The 13,208-nt window shown below is 36.3% G+C and overlaps 1 protein-coding gene across 4 annotated transcripts in view; it reads left to right on the top strand.

Moving 5' to 3' along the window:
• LOC142662173 (voltage-gated potassium channel KCNC1-like) overlaps nucleotides 1-12,146 on the top strand; it is a 100,626-nt gene extending 88,480 nt beyond the window's left edge. Inside the window, exon 4 of one of the 4 annotated variants that reach the window (XM_075840199.1) lies at nucleotides 3,357-12,146. In XM_075840199.1, coding sequence (XP_075696314.1) covers nucleotides 3,357-3,421 — 65 coding nt within the window. In that variant the 3' untranslated portion in view covers nucleotides 3,422-12,146. Of the gene's footprint in view, nucleotides 1-1,984; nucleotides 2,669-3,356 lie in introns of those variants that run through there. The other 3 variants (XM_075840198.1, XM_075840195.1, XM_075840196.1) reach the window with 3 other exon arrangements.
• Nucleotides 12,147-13,208: the final 1,062 nt, after the last annotated feature.

Here is a 13,208-nt window from a genome sequence, read left to right on the forward strand (position 1 = left end):
CCAATCAGAGCTCAGCTTTCATGTCTGAAACTGCTGTAGTGAAATGAAAGCTACACTGTGATTGGCTACTATGGGCAACAAGGACAGTTTTTTTATTAGACAGTTTTGATAAGGTTCATTGTTTACTGAAGAATTACTTCTTCTATATGTCCAATGAAGAGACTACTTTTATATTTATACACATGGGCTGACCCTTAAAGAACTACAAAAGTTTGATTAACCCACAATTTGCGTTTACTAAACCAATGTCCCTGCCACAGTAGTTAAGCTAAAATCTCAATACACAGTTTTGCTTTTTGTGGAATCTGCTGCATTTCTATTGCTGAGATCCTGGGGGTAGTAGTAGTATTGCTGGGATGTCACCAGTATGCATCTATATCTACAGATGACTAGGTGACAACTCAAGTCCCACAGACCTACAGGATAATGGGTGTTGTCACCTGTTAACTTCCTGCACTAGTTGCTAGGCAACAGTCCCAACTTACAAATGAGGGAAGTGTAGAATAGAAGAGGTTTCCATTCAATTATAGTTCTAGTTTGAGTGGAAAGTCAGCAGGTCTACTCCATTAAGATTTGGCTTTCACAAATGTTCACTAAGGTGCCTAATGCCTGGAACAGAGTCATATCATCTTTCCCGGCTCCTGACAGCCCTTATGAGCAAACATCTGATGATGGACCACATCCCGTCTCCAAATGTCAAGGTTGGTGACAACAAGCAGTGTCTAACACTATCTACTGTCTCATGTTGACTGTCTTATGGGACAAATAATGCACAAAAAACCCTTTTGCAGACATCAAGACTTGGCTTTGGAGTACCCAAGACACAAGAGATGGCCAACAAGGGACTGTGGGGAACTGAGGAACATACTGAGCCTCATGAACCATGGGGGTGAACATTAGGATAGGGTAAGGGAAAAAAAGTTATTTTGTACCATGAATAAGGAGAATTTTTCAAAAAGTATCACCCATGGTGGCCATAGACAGACAGATATCAACCATCGGCAAAATGTGTTCATATGCTCAAATTTCCTGAGCTGTGGGCACCTTCCTTCCCCATCCTATGTGAAAAAGTTATGGGTCATGTTGATCACATAGAGATTTAATAACATGTTAGGAAGTCTCAATATTAAGCCTCCATTAGCTTCAAATTCTTGTCGGTCACCATATCGGATGATCAGGCCATAGGATTGGCTATGGTACTCTCAGCATTTCCCAATGAAAAGTATGTTCACCTTACTAATTAGGCAGACTGACAATAATACATTAATAGACTTCAAATAGAATTTTGATTATACCCTAGAAGATAGTGAGAACATTTATTTAAAATTATATAATAATTAATTATTAGATTGACTATTAAAGTCAAATATTTATTGACTGAAGTGAGCAAACACAACATTTGCCGTGTAAGTGCACAAAATACTACTTTGTGCACATTGCTAGAAGACCATATTAATTGAAATGTCTACTAAAAACCGCACTGATCAAGAAAATGTTAGTTTGAATGGCTTTGGTACTTGTGGTACCATTGTCTGACTAAGATGTTGATTCCCAGGCCAGAATAATCAATAAGCATTAAAATACACGGCAAGCGGGTATGCAAACTGGCAGACACTTATCGAAATGTGCATAAATTCAATATAAATCAAGAGAGAATATACCAAATTACACTTTCTTTGCAAACTATTTTTTCCAAAAATTTGAAATTTACACATTTATTTAAAAAAAATATATTTTTTTCAAATTAAAATAATCATGGCTAAAGTTTTTATACAAATATGTTAATTCAAAAATAATTTAAAAAAAAAATGTATGAACGTGTTCTGAACATGAAAATGGGCATATATAAGGCATGTTTTATTTCTGGGTAGCCACAATTCTAGCTTTTATTGTATGAAGTTTCCCTGTCCATGATTCTGGGCAAAATACGTTGCGCTTCATAATCTTTTTTTTTTTCTTTTTTATTTATTTCATGGATATCAAGGTTATGAAAAATCCCGGAGTCTAAACAGCATAGCTGGCATGAGTGGAAATACGCTCAGACTGTCTCCTATCTCTACCCCATTTGGGTCACCATCGGCAGTGAGACGCCCGCGGTCTCCCATTCCCTCCATCTTATAGCATGGACTCTATCAACTCATAAGGGGAACCTTAACTAGTAATAACTACAAAAAACAAACATCGAGACTGGCAAAAGAACAAAAATAAGACAGAGACTTTAACAAATTTTGTTATTTTTTAAAAGGATGATGAAAATTATAGATTATATGCAGATATATTTAAAAAAAACATGTTTGACTTTTAATATAAGAAAAAAGAAAGACAAAAAAGAAAAAAAACATTTTGCACTTTGCTGAGGAATATATAATAAAAAAAAAAGACTTTTATGACTCCCCCTGCTGATTCAAATAGCTGTGCTCCAGGAAGACGCTGTTGTGGAGTAAGAAATGCTCTTCCGCTAAGGAGACACAAGCCAAAGGAGGTTTCTTTAGGGCGGAGAGGGATACAAGGGTATCATTTTTTTTAATGATATGATTATTTATTGTTCTTAAAAATTTCCTTAAGGCGAAAATATGAAAAAAAAATATATTAATTATATATATATATAATTTTATATATATATATATATATATATATATATACATACAGAAGACATTTGTTAATAATCCTACAGAAGACTTGTTTTAATATATGTATATATATATATATATATATATATATATATATATATATATATATATATATACTTATATTTATGATTCTCCAATACATTAGCTTTTTTATTTTTGTGGTGGGGGAGGGGATCGTCCTTCTTATTTATTTCCCTTTCTTTTTATTAAACCTTGATCTTATTTCTATGGAGCTGCTTTGTGCTTCCTGATCACTCCTCACCACCATACTCAGGATTTTATGAGCCATATATCATATATATGTCTGTGTATATACATATATATATATATTTATATATATAAATATATATATTTATATATATTTGTGTGTATGTATGTATTTTGCTACCCTCACATCTCCTTACTACTTTCTGTGCATGATCTACTGTTGCAAGCAATAACGAGTCTGCCTGACTGCATGTTCCTAAATTTAAAAATACCTAATTAATTAAAATATGTATATATTGTAGCTTAACATGGTGACATTCCCATAGCTATCTAATCATTTTTTGGTGCATGGCTCTGTTGACTGGTGTTTTTGTTTTTTGTCAGAAAGCTGAGTCCACTTCTCCTTTCTTTCTTTTTTCTCTTTTTTCCTCCCTTCCACTCTCTTTACCTGTGTCACACTCCCTCCTGTCTTCTTCCTCCTTCTCCTTTTTTTTTTTTTTCTCTCTCGTCCTCACACAGAAAATTATAAGGAGAGTCCTGTCCTTGTTCGATATATGCAGGCGGAAGCTGTCACTGTGAATTAATTGATTTCCTCCCATGTACACAATCTCCTTTTCGACACCTTGATTTCCGAATCATAAAAATTTGAAAAAAAATTTGAAATTATAATAACACAAAAACAGCAACTACAGGAAATACAAGGTAATGAGAAAAAAAAAATGGAAAGTGTGGCAAAATCTTAAAGAAAATTCATTTAAACAATGAAGGATGGAAATCAATGGTCATTCCCAATGCATATGGGATAATGGTTACAGCGTAAAATCAGCTGCACTGAAGACGAAGAAGACGTGGAAGGAACTGAAAAATAAAAAATAAACTGGATTCTTCTATTTTTTAAATTGAGGTTCTATACAAGTGGATTGCACTGGAATGATGAGAAGAATGTGTTGATCACTTTGACTATTTTCAAGGCAGTTCTCTGCTATGGGTGCGATAACGCATCAACCAGAAATTTAACAATACAAAGAAAAGGAACTGGAAAGATATAACAAAACAAAAAAAAGTTCAAAAATACTATTTAAAGGTTGCATTTTCCTAGCCAGCATGTGTTTGCATGTTATACTGTAACAATGATATTTAATGTTATATGCAAAACAAAAAAGGTATATTTTCCTTCCAGAATTCAAAATCTGAAAATGTACAAATTTAGACAGCCATTCTATGATGATGATGATGATGAGTACCTTAAAGACACTACATAAATTTGAGAAATCTATGTAAGGGGCTCTTTTCCATGAGAGGAGTATTCCGAAGGTGCTTTTCTGTGTGAATACTCTGCTCTTTGAATCAAAGTAATACTTCTAAGATGCATTTCTTATTGAGCGCGCCAGAGGCCCTGGTGCCAAATGTATGTTTGTTGAGATGATGATTAACTGGTTCCAATGCGTATTTTAACTCTCGCCCTTTGGTTCTTTTTCACAAAGGATGGCTATGAAAGGGGTTTTGGTTCACTGTTGGTTTAATTTAATATGTGGTGGACAGAAGAAGGAGAGAAGAAAAATATGACGACCAATCCAAGACTGAAAAGTAGCAGAACAAAGGATGGATTTCAAATTCTTTTTGGAATTCATTATGTCTCACTGATCATGAGAACTAGTGCAGGCAAAAATCCGGGGCGTTGCCGGTAGCAAGCAATCAGATCATTGGTCTTATTTCTAACCTGCACTTGAAGAATAAAAGCCTGAATCTGATTGTTGGTAAGGACAACATCTCCACTTTATGTACAAGTACTCAAACACGAGACCCGTAATTTACAGCCCTAGATCATTTTCTATCTAATCCAGGGGTTCCCAACCTTTGTAGGTTGCGAACCACTTTCAAGTTCACCAGATGATGTAGAGCCACAATGAGTGTTAAAGTGAAAAAAGACTATTAAAAACACCAGCGATAAAGGTTTTGACCCTAGTACCGAGTTCTGGTAATGCTATGATATCCCTGGTGCCACTAGTATCTATTGCTGCCAAAAAAAGGGGACCCATATGCAGGGGATCAAGATCCTTATGTGGCTCCCAACATACTAGCAGGGGAACAAAGATCTATGAATATAAACACTATTGGCAAATAAAAAAAGATTGAACCGTGTATTTATTCCTTTTGAAAAATGTTCATTTATTTTATTTTACATATTTACCACTTTATAAAAAGCCATGTTATACTATAGAAAATGAAGGGAATTCTGTGCTTTGTAGAATTGCTATTTAAATGAGTTTTTGGGAAGATGTATTATAGTAGCCCATAATTTGGGAAATAGATTTTTTTTTTTTTAGTTTTTTTTTTATGAATTTCAAAATGTGCAAAAACGTAGCCTTCTGTTTTCTCACATTTTTTTATTTTTTTTTATTTTACAAACCTATACATTCATATAGATGTTCAAAAAAACATTCAATTCTGGCGATGCACATGAAGGCACACAGTAAAAGGACATTCTTTTGCTCTAGATAACTTTCTGGCTTTGGCTAAAAATATAAACTAATTAGGTGAACCGTACTCCTCACGTGATGCCTGCAAGCAACACTTAGTCTCGTTTCCATGCTTCCCTGCTAAATTTAGATGTTTTTCTGAAACACATTTACAACCCGCAAGAAGAAAAAAAAAATATACAAAAATACACAATTTGTTCTGATTCACAATAAAATTACACATTTTCTGCTACTAACACCACCAAAATGTAAATCTATTCATAGTGTAAGAAAATTGTAGCATGCGGGTGTTAGTTAAAGGAAATTTTGATAATTTATAAGGTATAAGTAAGTAATTATGTGGCTGTTTTTGGTATTCTTGACACATTATTGCTAATATCTGTAGTGGATGATCATTTATAACATGTTAGCACATAGCAAAATGCACCTTATTATTGTTTTATTTAATTTTTTAGATTTTTTTCCCATTTGTAGTCTAATTTTTTTGTATATTTTTATATATATTATTTTTTTATACTGTATATGTCACACAATATTCTTAGAACATGTAAAATATCTCCAATCTGTTCTTTCTGCCATCATAAAATGTCTATTACAGGAACATTACCCAAGTGCTCCATGGACCAAAAATTATTTATCAAAGCCGTATTTTTCCACTGACCCTTATGTGATTATGGAAAAATTCCAGGAAAGAAATGCAGTGAGTTCTATGAATGCAACAGACATTTTCTTTTCTATTGACATTCTGTGAGCAAGTGCATTGCTATCATTTCGCTATTCTATCATTGTGTAGCCCCAGCCCTATAGCCCATTTGTAGTGTAACGTCATCCTTAGTTCATAATTCTCCAAAACACACAGATATAGGCCTGAGATATTACCCAAAAAATGTCACTATAAAAATGGGCTCTTGTTGACTACCCAATTCGAATTCAGCTTTTATTTTCTAAATGTTTTGGCCTTGATTGGTTAAATTTTTACATATGAGGACCAGGAATAATAATAATCATAATATATATGTTATATATATATGAATGAATAAATAAATAAATATATATTTATTTATTTTATTATTTTTTTATTTCGACACAAAATACACTATATATATTTATTTACTAATTATAACAGACAATGATTTACTAATTATTCTTATTAGTTAAAATTGTAAAAAATACTATTATTTGCAGGTTATGTTCCAACTCTCCAGGCTTCTTGTGACAGTCAATGGATCTAAATTTCTGGTGCACAAGACCCACTGTGCCACATGGATAAAAGTTGGTTAAGTGGACAAAAAGTGGTGCAGTTGCCCATTGCAATTAACCAGATCCCAGTTTTCATTTCTCTAGTGCAGGTTAGAACATGAAAACCACGATCTGAGTGGTTGCCATGGGCAACAGTAATTCCACTCTTTGCCTGCATGCCTTCCGTATTCACAGAATATCGATATCGATGGGTTACAACATAACTGGCATCATTGCACTTCAAGCCTGGTACAGGAACAAAATGAATTACTGGGCAGCAATCCTTGGTACCCAATGTCTACAAAAACCAGGAGCCATGGGGTGAAAGGTAATGGCTTCTACCTGTATGCAACTTCTTCTATGCAAATTCTGGTAGTCGTCTCTCCTTCTACTGGCATAAAATGAGACCCTCAGTAATGAACAAAACCCCCTTTCATGAAATGAGCATCTTGTGTTGTATGTGCATGTACTATATGACTTCCTGGCCAGATTTATTTCATGCTTGCAAACATACTCCTGGCTGTTTCTGCACATTTTTTTTACTGTTTGTTCTCGATTGATCATTGCGAGATGGTGGAAAAAAAGGATAAATTATATTAAAGAGTCATTTTATTTTTCTTGGTTTCTTTCTTCCCTGAGTAAGTAAAGAAAGATACTCTATATTTGATTATGCTACGTGTTTTTTGTAAGGCTGAGGCTACAGGAAGGCTCTTACACCATTGACAGATTGCAATGGTAGGGCGGCAAGAGGGCCACCCTCCATTGGTTTGGGTTGTCCTTGACCCAACTATTGGATTGAAGGTGTTGAAAGCTACATCCACATCCAAGTATCTTGGTTGTGTGGTCAAAAAATACTGTTGTGTGGCCCTCCTAGTGAGCTACCCTGCAGTTCAGGTGATGGTATAGCCCTAGCCTAATAATTAACTGTAGCCCTATTTATTGAGCCCTCTAATTTGCAAACGGTGATCACTGGTGGTCATTGCTGAGCAGTTCACAATGATTCATCCTATTAACTAAAGCATGCAATAGCAGAAGCTATAAGTCACATGCTGCTCTTTTGGTGACTCAACTCCAAGTTCAACTTCCAAAAACTTCAAGTTCTCTCAAAAGGGCAATAATTCAAAAACTAGAGGTATGGATTTCTTGAGTGGGGGAAACGGAAAAATGACCCTGTTGGGGTTTCTTGTGAACTGAAGTTAGATACCTCTGACTGCAGGTATGGCAAATGTATTCGACAACTACGAGTAAACTATGTAAAGTTTTATTTGCATAGCATTTTTGCTTCGAAACCTAAACTTTGGTGTAATATATCAAAGTGAAGGGAAATAGGATATGATATTATAGGGGTTCAATATAAACAAACAAGAGTCACATAACAAGAGGCCCTTTTACGATAGACAGGTAAAGATCAGGTATGGTACTTTTATGAGGCCACTTTGCAATGAACTTAGAGGAGTGTCTAAAAAAATAAACATTTGCCTAGTAGAGCGGCTGCCATGGGGTGGAATTATGTGGTTATTTATGGCCAGTATGAGGGTTGTTCCTATAATTTAGTTGCAGTTTTCACATTTAAATGTCTGGACAATAAGACCTAAGCGTATATTAGCTCCTAGACGTAGGACTTGCCAACTATTCAAGTTTTGTTAATCTAGTCCCTTAACTACAGGCATACATGTAGGACCCGGAACGCGATAGGAAAATTGTAATAGGGTCTCTTTTATGTGCTGGCACATGCCACCATATGATTCGCATGGTCTGGTTTCCTCATCTCTGGACTTAGTCTTCAAATCTATAAGAAAAAGCGCCCCACCCTAACTTCTCCTCCCCCAAACCCAGCCTCTCCCTTTAGCAATATTTGTCTAAAGAACCCTTTCAGATTCTCTTCTTCTCTTCTTGTATTCTCAATACACCGCTAAGTTTTCCCAGTCAACTACCATATAAATTTACGGCATTTGGGCTCTCAAGTAAGGAGCTATAAGCTTTTCGTGGGTTATCCCAAACCAGTCTAATTCTGTGCAAGTGAACAGTCTAGTTAGAATATGATTGAACCGCAGCAGAATAAAAGACATTTACTAAATCATTACAGCATTTTAAGTAGAATTCCCAAAAAAACATAAATTGTGACTTAAAGTGAATCTCTATCTTTTTATGTCATCTGTTTTTTAGGTCTAATATTCTGCGCTGATTCATTCTTTAATATAGTTTTATAGTCGTCGGAGCTCCATTTTTCTGAGCTACAAATCTCCTGCATAGACTTAGAGTTAAAAAGCTACCACTAGGGGGAGAGTAGAAATTTACTGCATAGTGTTTTACTATAGGGTTCATTGTATAAACAGTAGCTAGTACGTTCCTGAGCTCCCCCTAGTGGTGGCTGCAGGCAGCCAGAATTTGATCATTCAACTTCATCCACGCAGAAGATTAGAAGTCCAATAATGGAGCTCCAACCGCTATTAAGATTTATTAAGAAATGAATCAGCACAATATTTTTTATCGATTTAGATTAAAAATAAGGGTTCACAACAGCGTAATTTTTTTCTTACAGGAGAACTCTAAAATGCAATGTGGGAGATTTCTGATTTTTTTTTTTAATACATAACAACCAATCAGAACACGGCTCTTGTTTTTCTATAGTTGAAAAATTAAAGCAAGTATCTGATTAGTTATAGTGCTAACTCCTCTACATTTACTTCACATTGGTTTCTTTTCTAAATGCCCCATCAATGATAACATTGGTACTGCTCATGCAAACAACCATTATGCTCTTCATCAATGGTTCTTATAACGCTCAAGCTGAAATACTGAGGTAATATACCATCTTTAAATACAATAAAACCCTTCAGTATTTATAGGCCAACAATGGTAGGCTATGGTTGGTAAGTAGGCCTTGTTATGCTGTATGTAATGTGACCTGGAAGTCATTGAACAGGTACAAGCATATGCACATGTGACATTGCACCAAGTTTTTCGAACTTGTGAATTTTTTTAGGTAGTGCTGCTAATTTATGCTAATGCTAAATCTTTACTATAAAGCTGCTTTGCTGTGTTCAAAGAAGGGGACATTGTAACTGATAAAAGTCTAGATCAGTGGTCTCCAACCTGTAGCTCTCCAGGTGTTGGAAAACTACAACTCTAAGCACGCTGGGAGTTGTAGTTTTGCAACAGCTGGGGAGACACAGGTTGGAGACCACTGGTCTAGATAAAAGCCAAGGGATGGTATCGGGAGTAGGAGAAGGAGCTCCTGAGTTACGTGAGAACATACTTCACTATTGAATGAAGTTGGTTCTTATGACCGGCCATCCATTCATATTATTTGTTGCTGTTTATTGAAGAGGAGCCTTAAAAAGATAAAATAACACATTGTAATGGTTACGTTTTCAAGTATCCACATGTGAGTCAGTATGATCGCTTTAATGCTGGCTATAGAAAGCATGGTAGTACTAACTATGCTACAAGATTTTTCAACATTGTTGGAAAATCTCCTTAAAATGACCCAACATATATTCACAGTAAGGCCTCATGCACTTGGCCCTATTACAGCTCCAGACAACCTTCAAGTTGTACAGAGACGTAATATGGCACGTCTAGAACTCTGTGAGGCAATACTGTACTTTGGCATACAGAGTTTTTTTTGTTTCGGATTCACATGGATCAGACAGAAAATAGAGGAACGCCATGTTCCATTAGATGCCATACTACGGAGATATCCTCTTCTAGAAACATTACTTTCAGGGATAATACCTCCATAATATGGTGTAATACAAAGATACCATATGGCAGCCCATGGAGTGCCTACTGCTTCGTAGTACGAAACTACAGGGACTCCGTGTGCTTCCATACCGGCTCTGTACATAAGGTTCTGCCGTATGCATGAGGCCTTAAGGGAAGGATCAAAGATACACAAATGTATGGGCTTCCATTGGCACGTCTTGGTGTCTCAAAATGTTCCATTCCTATTCTGAGAGGTTGTTGACTGGCTTATCAGATGAAGAAGGTAATTTAACTTTGACATTTTAGGAGTAGGTCGCATAGGTCTGCATGTTTCTTGAGTTCTTGGATTTCTATTCTGGGTGCAAATAAGACCTACAAAACTATGATCTTCTATAAATCCTATCAATGTGTGGACAGAGAACTCAAAAATCTTAGAGGAGCCAAAAAACTTTTGGGTCTGCTCTTGCTACAGAAAACAAATTCATTAACATGAATGCAGATGGTACTTATGGCTTGTGCTCTCCTATGGTCCACAACGCATCAGTTGTTCAATTTATTAGTACCTGGGTTATTAGTTTATTTTTCTGACATTACATTAAAAAAAATAAAAATAATAATTGTTCTAAGCCCACCATCTACTTGTTAAAGGGTTATTCTGATAAAAGTCAGCTGGGCATGTTAGACAGTCACATATAGGGGGTGGGGGGGGGGGGTCTAGGAGCTTAAAAGCCCACTGATATGCTGGAGGAACGGTCCTAGTGGTAGTTTTCAGCAGAGATGGCAACTCTTCAAATTGTATCAATGGGAGTTCCAGCAAACTATGAATAAGAGCATTCATAGGTTTACTCCATTCATCTCTGCAAAAAAAAGATACTATGGATACATTTTTGAGATTGTACATAGCATTTTTCTGAAGTCAACACGTCAACAAACCTATGATTATGGCCAGATTTTCTCAAATGCCCTTATAGCCTCTAAAAGTTTGTGCAACTGAGAAAGCAGAGAAAAAAAATATTATATAATATAGTAAAATTACCAAATTTTGTAAATCTACTGGAATTCATGACTGGAGAGCATCACTGAATACATGTTCTTATGTATTAGAGAGGCAATCCTGTTGGTTTCTATGGGCTTCAAGGTCCAGTTTAGGTTGGCATCATGCCCTCTCCTATGGGTGCAAAGCCTGCATAGGGGATGTTTGCTGCAAACTTGAGTTCAGTAAATATTGTAGGGGTGATTGGGTTTCTTTTAGGAGCCCAAATAATGGGTAGCTGCCATTCAGGATCCCCAATGAAAGAAACATAGAACCACATGCTACAGCAAATATTTCCGATGTATGCCACAACCCTAGCTACACAACCCTTATTGCCCTGGCCACACCTAAAAAATTAGCCTGGTTATCATTTTAAGACAGTATTGTGTTTTTTAAGTACCCAGACCTAGTAGTATTATTTGTTTCAAAGAGTTGTTGTCACAGAAAACTTTACACACTACAGTGCCACTGCAGGCCAAATAATACTACCTGCACAGTCATAACATCTACATGGAATTGCTAATACCATTGTGCCCGCCACCCAAAATTACCCCTAAAAATGTGGTAGTCAAATAAAATCACAACTAATCGTAATTATATAGCAGCACTGTCCAATTAAATTTGGCACAGTGCCTCTACAACGTACTCCTCCATGGTGCTGCGCTACTCTATACCCCTCTAACAGGAAATGACATTTGAGCAGCCAATCAGCAGCCACTGAAATGTAGTTATCCCTTCCTGTGCCCATTGAGATCAGCACTGAAGGAATCCATCAGGCAGAAGCAATCGATAATCACTTCTACCAGGGCACTGATAGAAGTGATGACTGAATTCAGAACACTTTTTTGTCATGGGGTTGGGGGACGGGGGTGGGGATGGGCAAGAAAGGCACATACAAACTTTTAATCCACATATGGCCCCTGAGCTATGTACAATGTGGACACCCTGGTGTTACATTTTACTTTTATTCAACATCATTTAAACTACTCCGAAACATTACAGAATATCATATTGTTCTTACTAAGTCGGCGCCAGTGCTGTAAATTATGGAGACAGCAATATGAAGCCTCATGTAAAACTATGTAGCATTTTACACACTAGCAATATCATATTTTACTAAGTGAGTAATGATTTGTGCACGCTATAAATACAATGGACCTCATGTAAGAAACCTGTCTAAGATCAAAAAATATTGAGGGAGATGTATCAAAACTGGGTCAAAGGAAAAGTGGAGAAGTTGCCCATGGCAACTAATCAGATACCACCGCTCATTTTTCGGAGTTGTTCTGATTGGTTGCCATGGGCTTTTTCTTTGCACCAGTTTTAATATAACTCCCCAATAGACTTTTTGCCCATAGCATCTTTACGTTTCTAAACTGAACTGCAAAAATAAAATGTGAAGTTATGGGCAACAAGGCCAGTACTATTACGAGTCCTGTTATACCAGTTTAAGAAGCGGTTCCATCTACATTTGTATATGTTATGGTCAATGTTCCTATTCTACGATCTCTCAGCAAAGGCTCCATCTAACTGGAAAGGCCCAAAAATGTTCAAAAAGTTAACACTAGATATTTGGTAAGGTCTGGGGTATACCATTCATTCATTGTACCACTGCAAGCAGTTGTAGACTTACCACATGCAAATAGTAAGAGTGAACATCCTCACTGATGACATTGGGCCATGCCTGTGATTTATCATGTGTGACTGAGACTCAAAATTGCATGCAATGGGCATTTCTACCTTGTGTCACTTGCAGGTATCTGCAGTATGTGTAGCCGATCCCATAGAGGAACCCCTAGTTCATTTGTATTATACAGGCATTTTGATCCATGTGACAATTTACCAAGGAACCACATGTAAGCAAAGTGATCTGTGTTGCCAAGGACTTAGTGGGCATTTACACGGCCATAT

Source organism: Rhinoderma darwinii, chromosome 10 (assembly GCF_050947455.1).
Source record: "Rhinoderma darwinii isolate aRhiDar2 chromosome 10, aRhiDar2.hap1, whole genome shotgun sequence".
In the NCBI taxonomy this organism is placed as follows: domain Eukaryota; kingdom Metazoa; phylum Chordata; class Amphibia; order Anura; family Rhinodermatidae; genus Rhinoderma; species Rhinoderma darwinii.